Raw genomic sequence first — 27,417 nt, 5'->3', positions numbered from 1 at the left:
AAAAGAGGCCAACCCCCTCCCCCCAAAAAACCAATCCCTGTCCTCAAAGAGCTTAAAATCAAATGGGAGGACACTATACAAATAAATATATACAACACCAACTCAATTATACAACATACAGAAAATCAGTTATATTGAAATAGTTATCAAAATATTAAAATTTCCAAGTGAATAGACAACTCCCCCACCTTGAAATTATGGGCCCAGGTTAAGAATGCCTTCCTGATGCAGTCCAACCCCCTCATTTAATGGAAAAAGAAACAGGCTCCAAGAGGGAAATTAATTGCTCGAGGCCTCACAATGTGTCAGTGGCAGAGCTGGGGCCACTCTCCTTTCTCCCAGTCTAGGCCTCTTACCACATTCCTTGCCTCACTTGGTTAACCTCCTTTCATCAATTTTCCTAAGACCAGGTGGGGCTGGGGAGAGGAGGAGGGAGGCGGTGGAGGAGGGGAATCAGGAGAGGGCGTCATACCAAGAGAAATCCACTGGTCCCCCAGGAGTCATTGCCCTGCTCAGTCAATCTCACACCATCCATCATCATGAGGAATGTTACATGTTCCAACTTGTTGGGTCCCCTCCCCTCCTAATCTCTGCCCTCCTGGGGCTGCTACATCACGGACCACAACAGAAGGCCTCACTAGGATTAAAATTAAGGAAGGTTAGCACTGGGAGGATCCTCAGAGACCAAGCTGTCCAAGCCCCTTATTTTACAGGAGAGAGAATGGAGGCCCAGAGAGTGGAAGGGACTGGAGAGGTAGTACAGCACAAGGGGAAGAGCTTTGGCTCTGCCATGCAAGGACCTGGGTTCAAATCTCACCTCAGATATTTCACAATCTATATGTGACCTTGGGTCATTTAAATTCTCTGGGTCTCAGTTTCCTCATCTATAAAATGAGGCTGATGAACTAGATGGCCTCCGAGGCCTCCCCCAGCTTTAGAGCTGTCATCCTAAGGTCACTGAGGGGTCACTCAATGGCACAGACAGGACCAGATGCAGGCCAGGTCTGTCTCCATCACCCATGAATGTCTCAGTGGTGATAGAGACCACATGGCCACCTCCACCAGGTAACAATCTAGGGCCCATAATAGCATCTATATAAGTATGAGCCACAGAGGCAGCCTGGAGCAGTGGAGGGCGGGGGCCAGCTCGGAGTAAAGAAGATCTGGGTTCAAATGCAGCCTAGGTGACCACAGAGCAGTGAGTCACTTATTCTCTTAAAGGCATTCCTCTAAGACTAGGTGGCTGATCCATAGCCAAGGGAGGAGGAGAGTTTCTGTGTACGAGGAGTTCCCTACACAGATGGCATTCCAAGTCCTGAATGAATAAAAAGGCGTGAGTTATTATTATGGGTGTTGCTTTTATTATATAGTACCTGAAGACTTATAAATCACACTATGAGATAGCACAAATATTATTATGCCCAATTTTTTACTCATCAGTGTTTTAGTGAAAAGAGCACAAGATAGTAAGAGGACCAGAGTTCCAATCCTGCTCATGGGCAATGTGACCTTGGGCAAATCCCATCACCACTCTGGGCCTCAGTTTCCTCATCTGTAACATGAGGGAGGTTCCAAAAGACTCATGATGGAACATGCTATGCACATCCAGAGAAAGAACTGAAGAGTCTGAATGCAGATCAAGTCCTACTTCTTTTGTTTGTTTCTTCTTTCTCATGGTTCCTCCCATTGGTTCTTTAAATGACTAATGTGAAAATATGTTGAATATGAATGTATATGTAGGGGCTGTATCAGACTGCATGCTGTGCTGGGGAGGGGGGAGGGGAGAGAGGGGAAAATTAAGAACTCAACATCTTAGGGAAGCGAATGTTGAAAACTAAAAAAAATAGATTAATAATTTTTTTTAAAAGCGATGAGGGATGTTTAACTATTATACCCATTTTACAGAGAAGGGATCTAAGGCCCAAGTCACCAGTCACGTGACTTCCCAGGGTCATTTTAAAGCTAATAAGAACCAGTCTTCAAAGCCAACCCTCTTAACTCCATGCCTAATTCCCTTTTCCCTTCATCGCACTGCTGTGGAGGAGAGAAGATAGAGCAAGCTGCTAATGAAGGGAAGTAGGGTGATGGGGAGGAGGGCCTGGAGATTTACCTGGCTGAAGATGTCATCCAGGCTAGGTCTGTCTTCTGGATCCTCACTCCAGCACTGTTTCATCAGCCTGATGCATTCAGGTGGTCCCTGGTCTGGTGACACCACTGGACGGCACAGGGGAGGGGGAGACACCACCTTCCTGATGATTTCTGCAGGACAGACATGTGGGGATGCCTCCTCTGAGTATTCATGTGGGTGACCCTCCCCACCCCATGCTTGAAATGTATTCACTCATCTTATTGAAGTCTTTCTTATCCTTCAAGGTCTAGCTTGGATGATGTCTCCTCCACAAAGCTTTCCTTGGTTCTCCCCTCTCCTCCCTCCCTAGCTCAAGGTCATCTCTCCTTCCTCGTTCTTTGTATGGATCTCTCTTTAGCTCTTAATATGCTCTAGCTTGTGTCATATTTATTTATGTACATGTCCATACATGTGCCTCTCCACTCCTTTAGCACTTAATTAGATTGTAATAGAGAGAAGGCCAATGAGCACCAAGGCTTAGACTTAAGAGACCAGAATCTGAATCCCCTTATTAGCTGTGTAACCTAGGGTGAGTTATATAGCTTGCCTAAGCCTGTTATCCTACCTGTAAAATAGGTCTCTTCTACTAGGGTCTTCCTCAGATACCATCTTGAGGCACAGAGGTGATCCTGGGTTCTTGAAGGCTATGCTATCACCTTCCTTCATTTTACAGAGAAAGATAGTGAAATCTAGGACATCAGAACCAGAGGGAACCTCAAAATATAGGAAGTTACAGCTAAATGGGACCTAAGACTTTGTTGATTCCAGCCACATCATTTAACAGTTGGAGAAACTGAGGTTTAGAGAGGAAAAATGATTTATACAAGGTCACACATCTGGAGCACAGCAGAGCTGGGACTTAATCTGAGATCTCTTCCCTCCAAGTCTAGTACAGGCAACACTGCTTAGTATAATGATCAACCCTTTGAACATCTGTGTCTTCTCTATTATTGTGTCTCCGGTGCCCAAATGTGGGGCACAGGGCAGATGCTTAAGAAATGTTATTCAAACTTGTTTGTTGTCTTCAAGGATCTTGGGATTTCATTAATATGGGCAGCTATCTCAAGAATCCACCAGTACAGATCCCAAGCACTCCATGCCTTAGAGGAAAGTCTTTTTGTGTTTCTGCGGCTGAAAAATTCATTCCTGGTGGTCTGCCCTCTGGTGGTGAATCTCTCTACATTTAGCTAAGCTGGGCTTCAAACAGCAAACACAGTCTACTGAGGGGCCTGTCCTTGAACCCTTTCCAGCTTGGTAGGGTCTACAGTAATTGTGTACAGCCAGCACAGCCTTTGGGAAGCCAGAGGATGCCCTCCATGCCAGGAGGAAGCTTCAGAGCAGACTTTGATGAAAAATTAATCTTTGGAATTTATTTAATCAATATTTTAAAAAGCAAACACCCAACTTTCATTGCGCAATAGTCTGTCAGAAATTTTCATTCTGAATAAAATAAAAAATAATTTATGACAAATTAAATAAATCTTAAAATATGTATAGTTAATAATGACAAAATACAGAAAAACTGAGACAATGCCTGCAGCCAGAGTATAAAAGGTAAACAGTTATTTATTCACTTCTTAGTTAAAAGAAGAAAGCAAAATAATTATGCCCTGCTAAGGTAGTTTTTTTAAAAAAAATCATATGTAAATGTAAATAAATATATGTGTACATATATTTACATATATGTATACAACACACGTATGTATGCGTGTATGTATATATGTGTATATGTATATGTGTCTGTGCACATGCATGCATGTGTGTGTTTATTTGGTATACTGTCTTACTCCAGTGGATAGAGCACTAGGCCTGGAATCAGGAAGTTCAAATCTGGCCTCAGACACTTACTAGCTGTATGACCTTGAGCAAGTCACGTACCCTCTGTTGCAGTTTCCTCAACTGTAAAATGGAACAATAGCAGCACCTCCTTCACAAGATTGTTGTAAGGATCAAATGAGGCAATATTTGTAAAGTGCTCAGCACCATTCCTGGCACATAGTGGGTACAATGCTCTGAGCCTCAATTTCCTCATCTGTAAGAGGAACATAATTCCAATTATACCGCTTGCATTAGAGAGTTGCGAGGGAAGTGTTTTGCAAACTGTAAAGCGCCATAGAACTGGTTGGTGTTATTATTGTGATGACCGGCTATATGCCTCATTTCACCTTACTTCCCTGAGCCTCAATTTTCTCATCTATGTAATGGGCACCATAATACTTGTACAAGGTCATCTTAGAGTATTAACACGGGTCATCTTAGAGTATTGTGAGGAACTACTTCTTAAGAGAAACCTCTTCTGTTCCCTCCAATTTTTAGGGTTCACTCCCTTTTCAAATTGCCTTCTTCTGGCTTATCTGTGGCCATGTTGTACCCCTCCAGCCTCAATAGAATGTCAGTTACTTGGGAGCAAGGTCTGTAGTATTGTCTTCATAGCTGCAGCCCCCAACATGTACATTCCATCACCCCCGGCTCTTACATCCATGTCCCATGTTCTAAACACATAGTTGGTGCTTAATAAATGGTTGTTGAGTTGGCTTTGCCAACGACATTTTCCTTGTTTCCTTAATTTGATGATAGATAGCCCAGTTTTACATACACTTCCAAGGAGTGATGTCTGGCCTCGTTTCTAAGTCTCTGGGATTGATCTCTGGAGGCCTAAGGGGGGGTTGTTGGACAAATGGCTGCTTAAAACCCCTTCCTCCTTCCTTCTCCTCCACCTCATAAATATTTGGCAGGATCCCCAGCACCTGGAACACACAGTCTTGCCTCTGGGTAAGTGTTTGTGGATGGGAGAGGGAAGTGTAAGCGGCTGAGGGGTGACCAGAGGCTCACTGCCCCAGCCTCAGGGATGCTTGTACAAGACTGAAAGGTGGCAAACATAACTCTGCTCTGCCCCCTGCGCTGGGTGAGGAGAGGTTAACATTTGCCTGGGGAAAACTCTCTGCTGGGGGAGGGGTGGGAGGAGAGGAGCACTGCTAGAGGAGGGAGCAGGGCAACATCTGGAAAAATAGGCTACAGACCCAAGCAGGGGGGAGAGATCATGCTGGGCTTAGTCTACAGGGATTCCTTGACAATATAACTGCCATGATGGATAAGATGAAAGGGGATGTAGTGTTGCATTCAGCCTGGTCCCCAGGCATCCAGGTTGACGTCTGACGCTAACAGAGAGAAGAAACCACAGCAAAGTGGTTCATTATTTTCTTATAATGTCAAGACCATGGTGTAATAGACAGACACTTGGATTGAGAGTTGTCAGACCCCAGGTCCCACTGAATTACTGTGTGAACTTGGACAAGTCACTTCCCTTCTCTGGGCCTCAGTTTCCCCATATGTAAGAGGAGAAGGATTGCACCTCTTGATAGGGAGGTGATCAACTCAAGATGTAGAATGGGATTTTGGCCGCAATCAATTTATTTTAGTTGACTATATATGTTTGTTAAAAGGGTTTAGTTTCTTTTTTGTTTTTCATTGCGGGTGGTGGGGAGTTAGTAGGGAGAGAAAATAAATGCTATTAATTGAAAAAACATAATAGAAGTTTTTGAAAAGAAGAGGAAGGTTGGATTAGGTCGTTTCTAAGGTTCCTTCCAGTCACAGTATTCTATTTCAAAGGTCCTCTCCATTTCATGTTTTATACTTCAATAGTCAACATGGTAAGGTCTCTTCCAATTCTACCTACCATTTTATGCTCTATTATTTGAAGACCTTGCTAGACCTAATATGTTATGTTCTGTGTCGTAACATTCTAGGTGCTAAGGTTCCTTCAAGCTCTGACATTCTGTGCTCTATGATCTCTCCCCACTCTAACATTACATGTTCCATGTTATAAGGTCCTTCTCAGCCCTGTTCTTCCATGTTCCATGTTCCAAGTTCCTTCCCAGTCCTACTTCCTGTGTTCCATGTTCTAAGGCCCCTCCCAGGTCTGACATTCCATCTTCCATGTTCTCAGGCCCCCAAGGCAGAGGACAGTAGAATTCGAGGGTCCCTTGATCTAGACACCAGACTTTTAATGAAGGTAGCTTCTTCCTGTTGTTTAAATCCTATTAGATTTTAAGCTCTATGAAGAATGGGACTGTGAATATCTTACTTATATTTTGAATCTCCCCTCAAGTTGACCATAGTTCTAATTTGGAACTCAGCCCAAGGGTTATAAAACTGTTCATGCCCTTTAACCCAGCAGTAGCAGGAATAAATCTGTATCTCAAAGAGATCAAAGAAAGGGGGATGTAGCAATAATAAATATGATTAGTGAATCTTTAGGATTCCTTCTCCCTTCCCTAAGGCTTCATAAAAGTCAGAACTCAGAAGAGCCTTATAATTAGAGGCTTGAAAAGATACTGATTGCCTCCACCTCCATAAGACACCAGTTACTGAGACCTCACAATTTGTGATACCCTATATATGGCAGCGTGGAGTAGTACAAGAATGCCAGGCCTGATTAAGTGCAAGAAATCTCAGTTTGAGGACTAGTTCAAACATTTATTACCCAAAAGAATGTAAACTCCTTGAGAACAAAGACTATTTCTTCTTGTCTTTGTGTCACTTAGAATCTAACACAATATCTGCCATTTAGTGGGTATTTAATAAATGCTTGTTGAATGAATGAATGTGTGACCATGGGAAAAATCATTTCACCTACTTGGACCTCGATTCCCCTAAAATGGGGATGTTGTTCAGTTATGTCTGACTCTTCATAACACTGTGGACCATAGCACACCAATACTGTCCATGGGGTTTTCTTGGCAGAGATACTGGAGTGGTTTGCCATTTCCTTCTCCAGCTCATTTTACAGATGAGGAAACTGAGGCAAACAGAGGTTAAGTGACTTGCTAGTCACACAGCTAGTAAGTGTCTGAGGCCAGATTTGAACTCGGGTCTTCCTCACTCTAGGCCCAGTGCTCTATCCACTGACCCATCTAGCTGTCCCTAAAAATGGTGATAATAACCTTTAACTTCCTTTCTTCATAGAGTTGTCAGGGGAAAAGGGATTTGTAAATTGTAAAGAATTACAGCAATGGAAGTTCTTACATACATATGGTCATGAGTCAGAGTGGCTTGTGTATGACTGAATAAGTATAATTTCTTTTAAATATTATTTATTATTTTATATTTCCCCAATTACATGCAAATAAAATTTTTGACAATTTTTTTCTGAATTTTGGGGATGACTAAGAGGTGCAGTGGATAGAGCACTGGCCCTGGAGTCAGGAGGACCTGAGTTCAAATCCAGCCTCAGACACTTGACACTTACTAACTGTATGACCCTGGGCAAGTCACTTAACCCCAATTGCCTTGCAAAGAAAAAAAATTATTTTCCTATTCTCTCCCTTCATCCCTTTCCCCCTCATTGAGAAGGAAAGCAATTTGATAAAGGTTATATAGGTGTAGCCATGCAAAACATTTCCACGTTAGTCATGTTGTGAAAGAAAACACAGACAAAAATGCAAGAAAAATAAAGTTTAAAAAAGTATGCTTTGATCTATATTCAGACTGCATCAGTTCTTTCTCTGGGGATGAATAGCACTTTTGAACAAATATGATTTCTTTAGTGTTTTACAATTTGCAAAGTCCTTGTTTTGCATTGTTATATATTTACCAAGGTTCTTCAAGACCTCCTCATTGTGTGAAGGTGTCATTGAGGGCTCAAATACTATGTCAGGGGAGCAAAGAAAAGCTCTAGGAGTTCCTTCCTTCCAAATTGTAAAGGCTTTGGGTTCAGGTTCCGCTGTAATAAGACTGGACACATATTATCTTCAGACCTGCCTATTTGTGACCAGAGAAGCCTCCTCACTAGATGGTGAATTCTGAGGGAGCCATAGCAACACATGATCTCCTATGGTGAGATGAGGCTAGGATCCTGGTCAGTGGAGAGGAACTCTCATGGATCCTTGAATTTGGTTTATTGCTTTTTGGTGTTGGCATAGGGAACTCCAGGTACGGACATTCCTTCCTCTATGCAGATCAGACAACTGTCCATAATGTAAAGTCTTAGAGAATTGCCAGGGGGCACTCAGAAATTATGTGACTTGCCAAGGGTCATGCAGATAGTATATGTCTGAGGCAGGGCTTCCTGACTGGCCAGGCCTCTGTCCTCTGTGCTATGCTGCTTTTCTATCCTTGATTACAGTATAGTCACATTCATCAATGCCCACAGTTGGCACCAATTTTAAGGAAAGGGACATCTCTTCAAAATGACCTCCAACAGAAACAACTGGGAGTGTGTCAGTTACCAGATGGACACAAGCCAATTCTCAGTGGTGTTTAGCTCTTTTCAGCACAATGGACAGAGGTCACCGAGACTGGCATTAATCTGAAGGAATAGATTTCTAATGGTGGCATTTGAGGTATTAGTGGGAGAGATCATTTTGGATCTCTGAGAGGTGGTGAATGTCCCCTAGCCTAACAGAGAACAGAGGTAAGAAAATGGCAGAGAATAAGGAGGTCCTACCTTCTGCAGAGAGTCCTGACGTGCAGTACGGTGGCCCCCTAGCCAACACCTCTTGCAAAATGATGGCAAAACTGTAGACATCACCTTTGAAAGTACCTCTCCAAGGCCCTTCAGATTCCCTGAGCAATTCTGGTGCAGTCCACAGCAACTCTGCAAAGAAGGCAGAAGACCAATAGGACAGGGTAGAAAGATGACTGGGCTGGCCATCAGGAAACCCTTGTTCGAGCCTAAGCTCTGACACTGCCTAGTTGACCCACCTTGTGAAACTTACTTTCTTTCCCCAGGTCTCCCCTATAAAATGAGTGATATGGACTAAATGGTCTCTAAGATTCCTTCTAGCTTTAAAATTCAAAATTCTAGCATTCCATGTTCCATGGAATGGAACTAACTGTTCAGTGTTCTAAACGAATGTCCAGTTCCAACTTTCTATAATTTCAAGGAAGTGGGCAAGGTGCTCCCTAAGCTTATCCCACCTACTAGATTACAAACTTTACGTGATGAGGGATTTCTGTCTTCCCATTAGCACTTAAGTATAGGTCCATTATAGGGAAGGAAGCTCAGCATGGGGCAGTGGAAACAAGAGGAATTTAGAATCACAGGACCTGAGTTCGAATCCCAGCTTTTCCACTCACTGCCTCTCTGAGGTAGTACATATATCACCTCACATCTCGCGTTCTCATTTTTTTCTCATTAAAAATGAGGAGATTGGATTAGATGTTGTCAAAGGTTCCTTATTACTCTAGCTCTATAGATCATAAGGTTAGGGTTTATTGGTTGAAAGAATAATAATAGCTAGCATTTGTATAACACTTAAAGGTTTACCAAGCCCTTTAAAAATATCTCATTTTATCCTCATGGCAGCCCTGGAAGGTACACCCATTTTGCAGATGAGGAAGTTGAGGGTCATGGATTTGTCAAAGGCAAGACTTGAACTCAGTCAGGTCTTCTGATTCCATGTCCATCACTCTATCCACTATGACTCACAGTAATTAATTGAAACCTATGAAGAGGAGGCAACAGCATGAATAATAATGATGATGATAGTTATGATGAAGATCAATGGGGCACCTAAGAGGAACATGGAACTAGACATAAGCATTAAGGGAACCAGACTTTTTATAGGGAGCCCACAATGTCCTTTGGGAAGCCTTCCCTGATCCCTTCTCCCCAGTAGCATGTAATATGTGTTATTGTTATGCATTATAGTTATTTGTGCTTATGTTGGCTCCCTAATAGACTATGAGTTAAATGTAGGGAGGGGGATCTAATCTAAACTCTCCATCTCCTTCAGATTAGAGCAAGGATTGGCATGCAATAAGTACTTGATACATGTTTGTTAGACTGAGTCATTGAACACTTTTTCATTGAGTCCTCCAAAATATCCATCCAAATGATTGAAGAGTAAAATTTTAAGAAATTATACAAGATGAGTAAAGGAGATATTTGGGTAGAAGGGTTATGATTACCGGTCTACATCATCTCATGAATTATAACATGCTGCTTGTAGTTCCTACGGGGTGGCCCTAAGCACCAAATTAAAAAGAAATACCTATCTGTTCAGAGTTCTCTAAGGAACAGTCTTTCAGCCTCCTGTCGGTCAAGATACCTCCTACTAGACACAATAGCTTTGAAGGGAGGAAGGGCTCTGAATGGCCCCTGGTGGATACCGACCTTCTGGCAGGGGCTGGGAACGAGGAATCCGCTGCCTCTCCAAGAGTGCCAAATAGCCATGGTCTGTGACCTTCAGAACAAATCGCCCATCCACAACACAGTTGCGAGACTTGAGGGAGCCATGGTGAAACCCCCTATGGTGGAGATACCGGACACCCTGGAGGATGAGGAGAACGTACTCTCCTGTAATATGCTGTGGAGCTGACACAGGACCTTCAAGCCCAGCATGCCTCACACCCCATATAATGGTAGAGTCTCAAGGAGGGGAGAGAGTAATTTGGAGTGAAATGTATGATACTACCGGTGAAACTGGCCTTCCAGACCACCCAGGATAATCTCATTTTACAGATGTGTAAGTGACAGAAGGTAACTGACTTGTCCAAATTTAGTTCCAGAACCCTGATAAGAACAGGTCTTCTGATTCCCATTCTAGCTAGGGCCCTTCCAATTAGAACATGCTCTCTACTGAGATAATTATGCTCATGGAGAAATGCATTGGATTCACAGTGAAAGGACCTGGCTTTGGATCCTGGCTCTACTACATACTAGCTGCAAAGATTGTGGGGCTTCCCAAAAGGACTTAAGAGTTTAGGACTGATTATTCAGGATTTCTGGATTAATGCACAAACTCTACCCTTTGGACCTATAGTCCATAAGGATCTCAGATAAGTTATCTGCTGTCATGTCAAAATAAGATCTGCTTAAAAGTTTAAAAGAACCAAATACTGAATATGAATGAACTCCCATAGCATGCTCTTGGTGAATTGCTAAGGACACAACATTTCTAATGGTACAAACTCTATATTGCTCATATTAGCTTTGATGGTCATGATAGACAAAATAATGCAATACATAAGCATTCAATAAAGAAGTGGTCTGATTTGTAAAGGAAATGCACTGGAAAATAGGCTGTGTGATCATAGTAAAAGCGAACAAAGAATAAATTCCTGAAAAATTAGAGTATTCAAGAAGGAAAGTTCTGGATGGAAATTCTCTCCAATGGGTCTCTGCAAATGCATACAGGACCTCAAAATTATTCTGGATAAGCCCCCACAATGTAGCTACCAGCTAAAAATCTCTCCCACACTCATAAGTGCTGATTTTTTCCAATGCCTCACCATTTAAATCCTTTAGAAGAGTGGCTATTTCATTAGCTCAGTCCATCACATTGTTCCCTTGACTCAGTCAGAGGTGTCTGTTAGTATTCACAAATGGATCAAGGAATTTGTGTATCTTTTTCAGTTTATATCTTATTAATATCCTGTGATGACATTCTGGACCTTTCTTTACTACGTTAACTTGGGGGGAGGGTGTAGAAGAAAATCTCTCCTATATAAACAAATGCTCACACCTGACCATTAAGCACCATCCTATTTTCTTCTTCACAATGTTGACCATTGACCTGGGGGCCATGACCACAGGCACCTAAAGAATCATTTCCCTTACTTTAATCAAATCCATCAGGAGGGATGATTTGAAAGTCCAGTCAAGCCGCAGAGCCTCATTCTTCAGCAGGTCCTCCAAACTGCCCCGGCAACAGTGCTCAAACACAATGGCAGAAACACCCAGATCAGTAAAGAAGCCCAGGCAGAGATTCACATTCTCGTGTCTCAGGTCCCTCATCTGTAGCAGCAAGAGAGGACGAAACATGGAATATACTGGTGGGAAGCAATTGAGGTCTCTCCTGCCCTAATTAGCTTAGAATGTCAGAGTTAGAATGATTTTAGAAACCCTCCAGTCATAAAGTCATCAGACCTAGAGTTGTAAGGCACCTTAGAAATGGGCTGATCCAATTTCATCCTATCTTCCCTAGCAGATTACCCGCTCTGTCAACCCCACTCTCTCACTTACCTTCAATCTCTCCCTGTCTACTGGCTGCCTCCCAACTGCCTACAAACTTGCCCATGTCTCTCCCATGCTCAAAAAACCCTCTTGATCTGTCCATCCCCACTAGCTATCTTCTCATATCTCTCCTCCCTTTGATGGCTACACTCTTTGAAAAGGCTATCTACAATACATATCTCTACTTTCCTTCCTCTCATTTTCTTCTTATCTCTCTCCAGTCTGGCTTTCCCCCTCATCATTCCACTGAAACTTCTTTCTCCAAAGTTACTAATGATCTCTTAATTGCCAAAAACTCTTAGTTCCATCTCCTCACTGTACAGAGAAAGAGATTGAGAATCTGAAATGGAAAGTCACTTCCCAAAGTCATAGAAAATATGCTCATAGAAATACTGTTGTTCACGGAGCTAGGGCTAGGGCTGGATCTGTAATTTCTTTGATATAGAGAATTCTCAAGGGGGGAAAATTCCCTTTACCAATACAGGCTGTCTGTCACCTTTTTTGAAACTCATAGTCTTAGAAAGTTGTCTAGACATCTATCCCAATGAAGTCATTGATAAGAATATAGTCTCCATATTCACTAACATTTATAGCAGCACTTTTTGTGGTAGCAAGGAACTGGTAGCTACCAGTAGATACCTATCCACTGGGAAATAGCTGAACAAATTGTGGTAAATGAATGTAATGTAATATCACTGTGCTGTAAGAAATGATATACGTGATGAATACAGAGAAGTGTGAGAAGATCTACATGAACTGATGCAGAATGAGGTAAGCAGAGCCAAGAAAACAACATACACAGTAACTATAACAACGTAAATGGAAAGAACAACAGCCACAAAATGACCAATATGGAATACTGCAAAATTATAAAGAACAAGCTTGGCTACACAAAAAGACAACTCCCCTCCATCCTTTGCAAAAGTACTTGTTCCACATGATAGAGCATTGCATATATTTGCAGATTTTTTTTTAAGTCTGGGTCTCCTTATCTCGACCAGGCTAGAAGTTCAAAGTCTATTCAATAGTCCTGATCAAATTCTGATAGATATAGGATCCTTGACATGCTTTGTTTCCTATTGAGTTAGTTCACTCCTCCTTGGGCAGTCTGGGGGCCCACCACTCCTGGGGTGTTCACCATATTGGTGCCAAACTTAGTGTGGACACCTGATTGGCTAAGCTGACTGAGCTCAGAACTCCTGAGCCTAAGAAATCCATTAGCCTCAGCCTCCTGGATTGCAAGCAATACATGCCTGGCTTTTCAAATTTTTTCAGTGTATTTATTGGATTTGCTGATTTTTTTTGTTTTCTTCCTCCTCTTGTTCTTTTTCTATCTTGTAAAATATTATTTGTTATAAGGGATAGCTCTCTGGGAGAGGGGAAAGGAAGGAACCCTAGGAGATTTTTGTCTATAAAAACCAAAATGTATCACTAAAATTTATTTTTAAAAAATGGAAAAGAAAGTTGTCTAGAGCATTGAGAAGTTAAGTGAGTTACCCAGGGTCACACAGACAGGACATGTTAGAAGTGAGGCTTGAACCTGGATCTTTCTGACTTCAAGACTAGTGCAATGGCTTCTATATACTGGTGCTGAAGATGATGGTGTCTCTAGTTCATAGACCAGAACTTCCTATCATAAGTAGGACTTTTTTAGAGAAAAGGAAACTAGCAAATTATTGAGACTACTCCAGTACCTTGGCAGAAGTTCCCTCTATACACAGGGATCACCCCCCACACACACACGTGCACACATGCACATGCATACACAATGTACCAGCACACTCACATGCACACACACACATGTTCATGCAAGGCACGCACATGCACACTCACATGCACATACATACATGCATATGCACATGCACATGCACACACCAAACAAAGCCAATTCCATGATTCGACCAGGAGTTTAGGTTTCCCCAAGTACTCTTTCCCCATCCCTGCCCCCCCCCAGAAATCATGCCTGGGGAGTGCCCCTCCTCAGTGGTACCTTTTTCAGTAGCTTCACAGAACTCTGACGGAGCTCAGGGGATGTCCCAGCCTTGAACTTCTTCAGCCAAACCCAGTCTCCCTGTTGACAGAGAGCAGCATGGTTCACGAGGCCCAGCGTTCCCAAAGAGATGTCCTGCCTGGGCACCTAAGTCTTGAGTTGGTGGGTCCTTATCAAGACTCCTGGCATTCAAACTGTGTCCAAAAACATAGTTATCACCTATGTAGTCATGACATGGGATGACTAACCTTCTAGTGATGAATCTTGGGGCCATCCTCTTCTGTTCACCCCACGTATGCCATCTGTGACCAGATCTCATCACTTGTACTTTCACCACATCTCTTCTATATACCCCCTTCCTTCCACTAACCCTAGAACTCCCTGGGAATTACAAGGAGACCCTGGAGCTCATTAAAGGGGTTGGAGAGTGACCCGGACAGGCCTGTGTTTTAGGAAAATCACATTGGCAGCTAAGTGGAAGATGGACTGGACCAGGAAGAGGCTTGAGGCAGACAAACCAACCAGCAGGCCATTGCCATGGTCCAAGTATGAAGTGATGAGGTCTTCAACTAGGGTAGTACAAGAAAGAAGGTGGAGTGGAGAGAAGGAACGTACACAAGAGATGTGAATGTACAAAGTAAGATCTGGCAACAAATGGGATAGGTGAGGTGAATGAGATCAAAGAGGGGAGGATGAACCCAAGGCTCATCACCTGGGAGTTGGCCACCCCAGCTGATGGAGATTTTTAGCCGCAGCAACTCAAAGTCTTTGATCTGTATCAGCGGGTAAAGGACTCATACTAATAAGATCATTGATTATTGAAATCTTATTATCCTAAAATTGAGGCAGCTAGGTGGTGCAGTGGCTAGAGTGCTGAACTCAGGGTCAAGAAGGTATGAATTCAAATCCAGCCTTACTAGCTGTGACCCTGGGCGAGTCACTTAACTTCTGTATGTTTCAGTTTCCTTATCTGTAAAACGGGGATAGATAATAACAATACCTACCTCACAGGGTTGTAATGAGAGAATATTTGTAAAGCGCTTAGCTTAGGCCTCTCACATAGTAGACACTTAATAAATGTTTATGATTGATACTTAAAATCTCTATGACTCTGGACAAGTCATTTTACCTGACTGAGCCTCAGTTTCCCCATCTGTGAAATGGCAGTAATAGTGTCATTGAGAGACTCTAAGAGTGTTGCTCACACAATGCTCCCCCCGCAGGACTGGCGATGGGAGGTCTCACCCGGTACAAGGCCATGTTGGAAGTCTCTGGTGTGGCTGGGAGGACCCTCCCTGGAGACTGGACCTCTGAGTTGAGGCTTTTGCCATCTGAGGGGCTCCGGGAATTGCTGAGGGTGTCCAAGGTGAGTTTCTGGGAAGGCCAGGACATGGGTCAGAACCAACCCCTCAGGACAACTGGGGTAACAGCCACGGTCCCCACCCCAGCCCTCACCACTAGAGCCCCTGGGCGAGCTGCTGAGTTTACCCTCTGGCTCAGTCGAGGATGGGTGAAGGTGAGGTCTACCAGGGTCAGCATAATCTTGTCAGGGCCTCCTCCAGGCCGGAACTGCAGAGTCCTGATTGTGGGAAAGACATTCCAGCTTGAATATTCTGTGTTCTCTACTTTAAGGCCCCTTCCAGTTCTGACATTTTGTGTTCTGTGGTCTCCTTCTAGCTCTGAAATTCTATGTTCTCAATTTCTTTTCCTGTCCTATAGTCCATTTCAACTCTAAGATTCTATATTCTAAGATTCTGCCTCTTGCTTTTAATTTTAACATTCTACATTCTATATTCTAAAATCACTTCAAGCTCTGATAATTCACGTTCTGTATTCTGACACTACACTCTGTGTTCTAAGGTCCCTTTCAGTTTTAACATCGGATGTTCTCAGGTCTGTTCTAAGTCTGAAATTCTCCATTCTAAGATCTCTTAAATCCCTAACTATTCTAAGGTCCCTTCCAGTCCTGACATTGTATAAGTCAATGAGGCAAATGTTGAGGCAGATGAAAAGGGGATCCTTAAAAGGGATGAAGAAGTCATCTTTTACATGCAAGGTCTTAGTTCCACCTGAGAATTCTCACCTGATGAGGTAAATGAGCCCCAGGCCTCCAAGCACTAGGGTAGATGCAGATATCAGAGCCAAGAGGGGAACCAAGGACCACCCATCTGCAGAGAGACCAGAGAACAGAGGGGTCATTTGGCATGAATATCCATGAAGAGCCCAAAGAACGTGGGACTTGGGGAGGGCTATTTGGGCCTGCATCTGTGGCTAAGTTGCTGCCCTGTGGGTAGCCGTGATAAAATAGCTATTGTGATTGACTTGGGAGTCAAGAGATAATGGATTCTGGGTTCAGCTCTGCCACTAATTTAATGTGTGACCTTGGATAAATCACTTCCTCTCTCTAGGCCTGTTTTCTCTTCTGTAAGAGAAGGAGGTTGGATCATTTTAAGAGTCCTTCCAGCTCTAACATTCTGTGATTCCAGTCCCTGGAGGAGGGAACTTAAAGAGGACCTTATTCATGAAGTTTCTGCTGCTCTATGTAGAGGTTTGATGTGTGTGGTCCTAGTGCTGGGAGCAGAAAGCACAGCAAAGAGAACCTGCTTCTTTCAGACCCAATTTCTCCCTGCAGGCTTGGACCAGCCCACCTGTCCCTCAGGGTTTCCTGAAAAGCCATCTAGAAGGGCTAGTTGAATTGAGATGGACATGGAAGGAATGAGACTTCTCTTCGATCTACCAATTTTCTGACATCTTGAAGGTACTGCTCAGCACCACCCTCATATAAGGTAACACCGAGAACCCACAGAAGGGAAGCGGGGTCGCCCAACCAAGGTCACAAAGTTAAAAATCCCCGTTTTGTCATGGCAACCAAGGGATCAAAGATGTGCATAGAGTGTAGGGCTTGGAGTTAGGAAGATCCTGGGTTCTGATCCCTCCTTTGACACTTACTAGCTATGTAGCCACAGGTAAGTCACATCACCTGAGCCTCACAAAACTCCTAAGACTGTAAGGGACCAACAGGTTAGGTCCTTGATATATTGACGTACAACCTGGCTAGTGTTGTGGTGAATGAACCAGGGGAAAGTGGGCAAAAGCCAGGGCTGATTCAGTGAAGGTAACTGTGGTCTAGTGAGAAAATCTCAGGATTTGGTAACGGGAGACCTGTATTCAAATTCTCCCAACTCCTTCACTTGCAAGCGGTGAGACTCGGACCAGTCACTTACCCTCACTGAAGCCTACTTTCTTATCTTTAGAATGGCAATGATAAATACTTTCACTTCCTACTTTACAGATGTAAATTAGAAGATCATTATAAATGCTCTCTGTCAGTCCCCCACCCCCAAGGCTATTCTTGAGGGGCTTGGCTACACCTGTGCTTGCTCAGAGAATCATATCCCTATAGAAAAGCGAACATTCTTTGACTAGGAGTTGTCCTGGTAAGGTGTGGGGCTGGCAGGGGATTATGGATGGTGGAGACAACCAACCCTTTAAACAGAAAGAATTGCCTCTTCCCCATTGAAAAATTCATAAAGTCTATATGGGGGAGTTTGGAGAAATCAGAGTACATTAATATGTTTAAATATATTACAATGAGCCTATAGCATGCCTTGGGGGATGGGAGAAAGGAGAGCAGGGGGGTTTTATAAGAATGTGCATCAGAAATGTGTGGCAGACAGCTTTAGCCCTTAGGAACCCTATGTTAATAAAAAGCTATGCAGAATTTATGCCCCAAGGGATCTAGTTGTTTCTGGAGATGTCTTCCATTGTTACCAAGTGCAGGGGTCAAGAACTAGTGTTCTGTTCAATAGACATGTGGTATATTGAAGCTGGGGAAATTCCTTAGAACAGAAACCATGGCAAGGCAAAGCTAGAAGGGCCCTTAGAAAAATAGAATATTAAATCTGGAAGGGACCTTAGAATACAGAAGGTTAAAGCTGGAAGGGTCCTTAGAGTCTAAAACACAGAATGTCAAAGCTGGAAAGAACCTAAAACAAAGTGGATTGTGGATAGAAGGATGAAATTGGCATCAGGAAGACCTGAGTTAGAACAACCCCTCTGGTACTAACTAGCTATTAGACGCTAGGCAAGCCACTTAACTCAGTTTTGCTCATCTGTAAAGTAAGTATAATGACAGTACTTCATCTCTTACCTAGCCTTAATCATCGGATGGGTGTTGCCTCAGTCAAACTGAGTCCTGTTTAAGACCTTAGCTCTAAAAGGCCAAGTTCTTTCACTGCATCCAGGACAATCTCTAGTCATCCTGATCTAAATCTGGCCCAGATGGCTCCAGAGGAGAAAGTGAGGCTGGTGACTTTGCACAGCCCTCCCTCACTGAAATCCAATTCATTTGCATTTTCAAGGCATCACCTCCCCATGTCCTGATCCTCTTCCAGAATAAAGGACAGACAACAGCCACAACGATATCACAGCTTTGTTGTGGGGATCAAATGAAATGACAGAAATAAAGTGTTTCCCAAACCTGAACATGCTGTATAAATGCTAGATGCAGTTAGCATTCTCTGGAGAATATAGAACGTCAGAGCCAGCAGACCCCTGAGAGATTACATTTTACAGATGAGAAAACTGAGGCTCAAAGATAATATTATCTAAAGCACTTTGAAAACTTTACTGTTATGTGCATGCCAGTTGCTGTTGTTGCATTGTGGCTCTTATTATGTCATGCTCATTTTTTTTTCAATGGGATTCTGAGAGAAACAGCCCAGGGCCAAGTTATGATCCCACTATTATGCTTTTATAGTTAATAGTCTATGAATTATTGTGCAAGGGGATAAATAAATGCTTTTTGTAATTACATAAAGATATTAGGCTATAAGCTTATCATGTGTAGGCTCCCTGGAAGGCATCCTGTCCTAGGTACACTCCAGTAGCCCACAAGATTATAGGGATGACAAGTGTCTCATCATTCTCCCATGTGATTTTGATTTCCTCTTCTATTTTCACATCTTTCCCTTCCTCCCCTTTCCCTCCACCATGAAGCCTATTTGGTATTGAAGCATTTATTTTTAAATATGTCCTTTTTTCTTGACTAATGTTATCTCCCTTTGTGGACAACAGTTCAGTTGGTGAGGATTCCTGCCTTCCTTGCTGACTTAAATATATCCTCTGTGCCTTTGTGTACATGCTTTCCTCTTCCTGGAATGAACTTTCTCAATCGTGTCTCTCTGCTTAATCAAATTCTCCCTGTCTTTATGGCCCAGCCCAAATCCTACTTTCTCAAGAAAGCTTTAACTATTCTGGGCCTTGGTGAGCTTTCCTTCTTCTGGGACTCCCTAGAACTCAGAATCTGAATCCCCCAGTTGAGTTTCTTGTGTGTGATTCTTGCATGTCTGTTTCTCATGTGTCAATTTTGAGTCCCCAACTAAAATGCAAGTTCCCCAAAGGCAAGGATTGTGTTTCTTTCTTCCTCTGTTTCCTCCACAGTGTGATAAAGCATAGGGCTGTGCATATAGAAGACATTTTTAATATATACTGGTTGAGAGAATAATGAAATCATTGAATAAGTAAAAGAATTACCTTCTGTGCACAGAGTATCTGGATCAAACCAACAGTTAGAGTCAGGGGGAGGTGGTTCTCCTTGTGGAAAGTGAATAGGTCTGCCAAGTGATTGTACTAATTGAGTGGATGTGTCCAGCAAATGGGTTGGAATGAGCTGGTTCTTCTGACCATCTGTGTCCAAGATCACATAGCTGGCCAATCTATTTCCCCTCTCATCTGTCTGGATCCTCTGGCTAAAGCCAGCCAAGTCCAGAGACGTAACATAATCCTGAATGTGTTTTCCTGAGAGCTGACCCCCTTGTTTCTTAGAGTGATTCAGAGCATTGGCCAGAAGAAAGATGGCATCATAGATAGTCCCAAAGAGTGGGGACACCTGTAGGATAAAAGGCAGTATTACTAGTCCAGCAGATACTAAGAAAAGTTTTCCCGGCTTAGGCTACGCAAAAATCAAGGGATTTAAGCCTTGTATATTCATTGTCATCAGCTTTATCACTATTACTATTTCTAAGTATCCTTTTTGGTTGGTTTGACCTCATCTTCTCATAAGGACCATTAGGACCCTCAGGACCATTCTCCCCATCTCCATCACTATTATTACCATTACAATGATCATCCCCATCATCATTATCCATACCATTATTACTATCATCACTAATGTCATAACATAATATCATCACTACTGTCATAAATACTACCATGATCACTAACACTCATCACTGTCACCATCATCATCACAATACCCATCATCATTACAATCATCATCACCACCATCACCACTAATACTCATCATGGTTATCATGATTACCACCATCATTGGAATCAATAGCCGCCATCATTACCACCACTACCACCATCATCACTATTGTTGTAACTTTCAGCATCAGTGCCACCATCACCACCACACCCTAATTGCCACCCAATGATGACCACTGCCACCATTATCATCTTTATCGTGTCATCATCATTAACACCTCTACTCTATCGTCAAATTTTACCAATGAGATAATTGTAAAAAGTACTTAGGACAGTGCTTGGTACATAGTAGGTACTATATAAATGTTTATTCTTTTTCCTTCCCCACCTTCTCCCCTCCCGGACCCATTCCCAAGCTCTTGCCCCTAAATCCATTTTCTAATCTCCAATATGAAAAAGATACAGGGAGCTGAGTGGATAGGGTTAGTTAGCATTTGTTCTATGAACATGATTAATGGCAACACCAGATAAACCATTTAATACAAAAGAAAATTCCAGCCTATCTCTCCTCATTATAGAAACTAGAAACATTAGAAACCTCACTCCTCATTCCCCTGCCTCCATTTCAAACTCTTCCTTCCTTTCCCAGCAGCTTGGTAAGAGAGAGACAGAGGCAAATCAATTGCCAGACACGTAGGCAGACAAACAGAGACACAGAGACAAAGGAAGAGACAGAGATAGAAAGAGATGAAACCAAGCCCTCTTCCTCTGGCTTTAGAGAGATAGAAGAGATGGGGAAGACTAAAGAGACAAAAAAAGTACACACTCCCACCAAAAGGGTGAATGAAAGACATAGGGATAGAGACTGGGACCTATGATTTTTTGGGTATAGAGAACTCCCAGATAGGTAAATCCCCTCCACCAATGCATATCAGCACCAGCTCTGCAGTTTATATTTTTAAGGAATCAATCTTAGAGCATTGAGAGGTTAAGTTCCTTGCCCAAGATCACACAGGCAAAATGTATGAGATGCGGGACTTAACCTAGGTCTCCCTGGTTCCAATATGAGCTGTCTATCAAAGAAAAAGGAAAAAAGAAATCCTAGTCTCAGAAAGGCAAAAAAAAAGAAAAGAAAAGAAAGGAAAGAAGGAAAGAAGGAAGGAAGAAAGAAAGAAAAAAGAGGAAGAAAAGGAAAAAAGGAAGAAGAAGAAGAAGAAGAAGAAGAGAAAAAAGAGTTAACACACCAAATAGCACATACACTGGCAAGTCACATATAGGTGTGTGTGTATGCACACACACACACACACACACACACACACACACACACACTTTGGTGGGGATTTGGGGGTGTGGAGAGCCTGAAGTTGTGTAGCTAGATGGTAGGGAGCAGAGGGATCTCTGCTCCCCATATGCTGTTAGTTAACCCCCATGGGGTGGAACTGACTTGCTCAGGCTCTGTGTCAGCAGTGATTTCCCCACTCTTCCTTGCAGCTGAGAAGGCTCCATCGAAGTCAGTTGTACCAGACTCCAGACTGATTGTCAGCACAGCATCATACGCTTCCTGAAGGCCACCACCATCCCTCAGCACTGGGTAGGACCGGTTGCGATAGGGCATCCCATAAAGCAGGGCATCGTAGGGGATGAAGACATACCTGCCATCAGTCAGGCCAAGTGCATGAGCTTGGGCAAGCAGGACTGCCTGCTCTGAGCCACCAATGAGAACCGAGTGCATGCACATCACCACCACTGCAAAGCAAAGAGGCAAAAGGACATAAGGCCCAAGGCCACCCCATAGATCCAAGAAGGAAAAAAAATATATAGGCATTCTTGAAATGATATATTATTGCTATATATTTTGAATCCTCTCCTATGTTCTGCTGTGCACATGACATGTTTTTTCTTTTCTTTTATATTTAAATTAATATTTGTTTTATAATGTTTCTTTTTCTTTTATTATTATGTATTTAAGTTTTAATATTTGTCAAAAATAAAAAAATAAAAATACAAAAAAAGAAGGAAAAAAACCTGACAGCAAAAGTATCACAGAGGAGATTTTTTCTCAGGGAGTGGTTGGATTAAACCCCAAAATGGAGTTTGTAGAGCTCAAATCCTATCCTGATCATACCGCCAATGCACTACATAATCTTAGGAAAGACCTTTCACCTCTTTCATTTCAATTTTCTCATATATAAAATAATGGGTTGGAAGTGATGATGTCTAAGGTTCCTTCCAACTCCAATAGCCTACTACAAGTTAAAAGGATCATATCATCCTAGACCTCAGAGTCAGAGGTAGTGCAGAGGATGGAGAATCCAACCTGCACCTGGACAGAAATCTCTTCTATGCCACCCCTAAAACAAACGACCATCCAACCTCCACTGCTGAAGCACCTCCAGTGAAAGAAAACTCTAAGCTCCTGAGCCAGCTCAGCCTTCTTTTGTTGTTGTTCAGTCTTTTCAGTCATGTCCAACTCCTCATGACCCCATTTGGGAATTTCTTGATAAACAAACTGGAGTAGTTTGCTATTTCCTTCTCCAGTTCATTTTACAGATGAGGAAACTGAGGCAAACAGAGTTAAGTGACTTGCCCAGGGTCATACAGCTAGTAAGTATCTGAGGCCAGATTTGAACACAAGAAGATGAGTCTTCCTGACTCCCAGCCCAACACTCTATCCACTGCACCACCTAGCTGCCCTCATCCCTCTTTTGAGGAAGCACCAAATTTGGGAAATCCTTCCTTAAAGCAAGTAGAAATCTATCTCTCTACAATTTCTTCCCATTGTGCTTGATTCTGCTTTCTAGGGTCAAGCTGAACAAGGGTTATCTGTCTTCCATATAACAGCAATTCCAGTATTGGAAGAAAGTTATAATCCCCTTTAGTATCTTGTTCCAAATATAGCCAGTTCTTTCAGCTTATCACTAGATGTCCTGCCCTTCTCTCTTGGGTCTGTCATCTTGGTGCAGTCCTCATCATTTCATGTCTAGACTCTTGCAATAACCTGCTAGTCAGTCTCTCTGCTTCAACTCCAGTCCATCCTCCTCCACTCAGCTGTCAAATTGATCTTCCTAAACTGTAGGTCTGACCATGTCACCAGCTAGTCAATAAACTCTAATGGATCTCTATTATCTCCAAGATCAAAAATAAAATCCTGTTTGGCCTTTAAAACCCTTCATAATCTGTCCCCTTCCTACTGTCTAGTCTTCTTACTTTCCAGGCTACTTCCTTCTTGCTCCTTTCACCCTCACTTACTCTAGAACACTGTTCTATCTCATTATATTAGCAAGGCAATAATCACAATATAGATGATAATTGTTAATATGCCTACGTGGTTCTGTATCGCAAAATATAAGAGACTCTCCATATAGAAGGTAGAAGAAGCAAACCATTTATTCAAACACCAGAGAGAACCAGGTCCCAAAACCAGTAAGCCCAAGCCATCACAGCAGCGAAGAATTCAATACACAATATCACACACAGAACCACTCCATCCCATAACCTTCCCACCCCTGGCTGGGGCCTTGCCACTGACAAATCACACACAGCACAGCCAGCACATCTGTTCTTTCCCTTAGCTCTAACTGCTCTCTCAGCATTTCCTGTGACACACTTTTCCTTTCAACAAGCTTCTCTCACCACATGTGACTTAGGCTTCCTGTGATGTAAGCAGGTCACATGGCCTATTAATGGGTGGGAAAGATCTTCAAATCTAAGTTGTTATTATACTCATGTCACTTTTTTTCTGGCTGTCTCCCATCCCTGGAACTCTCTCCCTCCTCAGTTCCATATCCTGGCTTCTCTGGCTTCCTTTAGGTCTCAGCTAAAATCCTACCTTCAATACGCACCCATTTCTGATCCCCCTTAATGCTTCAATATTATCTCCAATTTATCTTGCCTATATCTTGTTTGTACATGGGCAATTTGTATGCGGCCTTCCCCATGAGCTCCTTTAAAGCAGAAACTATTTTTTTTTAATTTGTATCTCCAGTACTTAGCACAGTATCAGGCACGTAGTAGACAATTATTAATCACTTGCTGGCATGACTTGATTTGACTTGGTGTCTAGTCTTTTCTCCATTCTTATCTCCCTCCTCTGGAAGACTTTAGCTTGCCTGATGACTTTCTTGAAGCCTGGTGCCCAGAACTGGGCATGACACTTCAGATGTGAACTGTCAGAGGACAATGAGATTATCACCTTCCTTATTCAAGTCTCTGGGCTTCCCTTTCTTAATACAGCCTTTTGGCTTCCATATTACACTATCGGCTCAGCACACTAAAACAGGTCTTTTCCTCGTTGACCGACTGATGTTTCTTCCATCTAGTACTTGTATAGTTGATTTTTTTAACCCAAGTGCAGGATTTATATTTATTCTCTTTAAATTTTATCCAATTATATTCAGTCTGTCATTTCTAGGCTATTGAAATCTTTTAAAATTGTGATTCTGTTATCCAACATATTAACCATCGCTCCAAGTTTCTCATGTCACCCACAAATCTGATAGGCCATTAATGTCTTCATCTAAATCATTGATTAATATGTTGACTGAAGAACCAAGGATAGATCATTGGAACACTGCACTGTTGACTTTGACCCATTATTGAGTAGTCTCTGAGTTCAGTCATTCAACATATTCTGCATTCACTAACGGTGCTATGATCTAGCCTACATCAGAATATTGAGGAAGATAGTCCATGTATTATTTAGTTTGGAGGATGTTTGCCTCTGCCTCAAAATAAAGAACAGTCTTACACCATGGAGGAGGGAACAGGCCATAAACTTACTCACCCTTCAACCTACTTGTGTCTTGAAGCTGCTTCAGGGCTCCGACAGCTCCCTGGCCTCCAGGCCCCAGAGAGGTTACAGGCCCCACAGGTAGCCCATGAGTCCTGAGGGCTGAGGTAACCTGTTGGGCTGTGTCCACCCAGACATCCTGGTGGGAGGAGATGACAGCCACATGAGCCCAGCCAAAGTGCCTCAGGACAGCCAATAGGACATGGATGGTGGAGGGCAAAGTGGGGACCAACGTGCCTCCTGACTCTGGGGCCCCACATGCCCAAGAGAAAAGGGCCTTGCCCCAGTTCTGGCCCAGGAGCGCTGCTGCTGGGCAGTAGCCAGGATTGGAAGGTCCCACAAAGGTGGCCACAGCACCTCTATAGGAGAGGAAAGCAGCCAGGGCCTGGGCGGTATTGCAGCCCTCCTCAAGGATCACATAATCGAGCTGGATGTCCAGCTCCAACAAGAAATCTCTCTTGGCTCTCATGATAGCTAACTGGGCAGCCACATCTGGGAGAGCTTTGGTAAAGAGGGGGTCACACTCCCATGGACCCAACACCCCCACAGTGAAAGAGTCCTCCTCCTGTGTTGAGTTTGGACTCAAAGGAGCACCTAAGAGGAAACAGCATAGCATGACACTGAGTAAAATCAGCCAAGGGGCCCTCAAAAAGCTGAAGGGAAAACTCCACAAGGGTCTGAGAAGCCACAGCCACAGGCCCTGGTGGGCCAAGCAGAGAAGATCCAGGGTCTTTCCATTCAGACGATCCCAGAGAAAGGCTTCAGATGTCATGGTCCCCCATGGTCCTGGGAAAAGATCAGTCAGTCATCCACAAACATTTATTAAACCCCTACTCTGTACCAGGCACTATGCTAAGGATTGGAATTTGCCAAGAACAGCAGTTTCCAAGACATCAATAATTATTGGCTTCCCTATTGGTCCTCTAAAATCCTTGTTTAATGAACAGCAAGTGGATATAATCCTGGAAGAAATGAAGCACACCAACCTTGGCATTCCTACTATAAATGAAACCAAAAGACAAAAAAAATGCAGCTGAGCACAAGGATAATTCCCCAAGTCTTCTTGGGGTGATGTGGGGAGCAGATAAAGGAGTTAGTTTTATGTTGCAATCAACAAAACAACATTTCACAGGGCATTCAGTCATTTTGTGTGGCAATGCTTAGATAAAATTTTGCAAAAGACCACCATGAAAATAATCTCAGTTTATGTGTTGACATCAGTTTTGGAGGTTGGAGAGCTAGAGAAATTCTAGGAAGAGCTCAATAAGACCCTCCAAATGAAATCAACACATGTTTTTGATACTCATTTGTTGTTTGTCCTTCCTTCTCGAAGAGGACCATTGACATCAGGAGGATGATGTTTTGACTTGCAAGCAAATTGGATTTAAGTGAGCAGAGCTGTGCAGAGTCACCAGTCTCACCCTCTCCTCCAGAGTCATCAGAGTCCAGTGGCAAGATATAGATCAGGACCCAGATGCAGAGGGACACCTTGGCCTTTTTAAGCTAAGGTCTTTCTCAGCTCTCAGTTTGTCTGAGGCGATGCCTATTCACTAATTAAAGGCTAGGTAAGAATGGAGGCAAAAGATGGCATAGTTAACCTTCACAAAATAATAAGTCTAGGAGGGGAAAACCTTCAGAGTTTCCGGCTAGAACAGAAACAGTTTGCTGTTTATGTTCCCTGCAGAGCCATCAAAACCAAAACAATGAGAAAATGAGGCTTGGGCTGGGACCTATTATTGGATACTCAGTGAGAGCCAGAGTGATTTGGGGTTAAAGGCACAGTAAAGTAGTTCTATTTGAATACCAAGGGGCTTTATCAAAGCCTGGTTTTCCAGAGCTACATTTTAAGAAATCATATATGAAAATTACAGAAGACAAAAGAGTTAATTGTCCCAGTTTAAAAAAACCAACAATGGTAGAATAAATAAGTATGGAAGAAAAAAAATCTAGCCCCCAAACCCCAAGATACCTTGTAAAGTTTAAGCAATTAAAATTTGTATTCCTTTGGACAAAGCACCGACATGTAAGGGTTATGCCTCCCCACATGGACAGAGGGAGAAACTGATACTCAGTGATCTCAATGCAAAGGTAAGACTAGGATAAGATGGCAAATATATGTTGGAAAACATGATTAAGGAGTAAGGACTGGTATACTGTCCAGAAACCTCCTGCCCTATTTGTTATGAATTAAAGGAAATAATCAGAAGGTGGTTAACATGAAAAGTACTTAAGAACATCACAAGAATAATACTGATTGTATTTTAAAGAAAACAATTTGTTTCTAATGTGGGGACCATTCCCAAATACGGTTAAGCCACCTTCATGTTAGAAAAAAAATCTCA

The 27,417-nt window shown here is 42.8% G+C and overlaps 1 protein-coding gene across 1 annotated transcript in view; it reads right to left on the bottom strand.

Moving 5' to 3' along the window:
• The window catches only part of GUCY2F (guanylate cyclase 2F, retinal), a 56,123-nt gene extending 30,276 nt beyond the window's left edge, over nt 1-25,847 (bottom strand). Inside the window, exons 1-11 of the mRNA XM_036743925.1 lie at nt 25,070-25,847; nt 21,731-22,032; nt 19,612-19,966; nt 16,160-16,244; nt 15,565-15,655; nt 15,322-15,450; nt 14,077-14,157; nt 11,691-11,867; nt 10,245-10,401; nt 8,574-8,723; nt 2,111-2,259 (exon numbers count right to left, since the gene is read on the bottom strand). Coding sequence (XP_036599820.1) covers nt 2,111-2,259; nt 8,574-8,723; nt 10,245-10,401; nt 11,691-11,867; nt 14,077-14,157; nt 15,322-15,450; nt 15,565-15,655; nt 16,160-16,244; nt 19,612-19,966; nt 21,731-22,032; nt 25,070-25,847 — 2,454 coding nt within the window. The remainder of the gene's footprint in view (nt 1-2,110; nt 2,260-8,573; nt 8,724-10,244; nt 10,402-11,690; nt 11,868-14,076; nt 14,158-15,321; nt 15,451-15,564; nt 15,656-16,159; nt 16,245-19,611; nt 19,967-21,730; nt 22,033-25,069) is intronic.
• Nucleotides 25,848-27,417: the final 1,570 nt, after the last annotated feature.

Source organism: Trichosurus vulpecula, chromosome 2 (genome assembly GCF_011100635.1).
Source record: "Trichosurus vulpecula isolate mTriVul1 chromosome 2, mTriVul1.pri, whole genome shotgun sequence".
NCBI classification, from domain to species: domain Eukaryota; kingdom Metazoa; phylum Chordata; class Mammalia; order Diprotodontia; family Phalangeridae; genus Trichosurus; species Trichosurus vulpecula.
The sequence above is the reverse complement of the archived record's forward strand: the minus strand, read 5'-3'. Positions and strand labels throughout refer to the sequence as shown.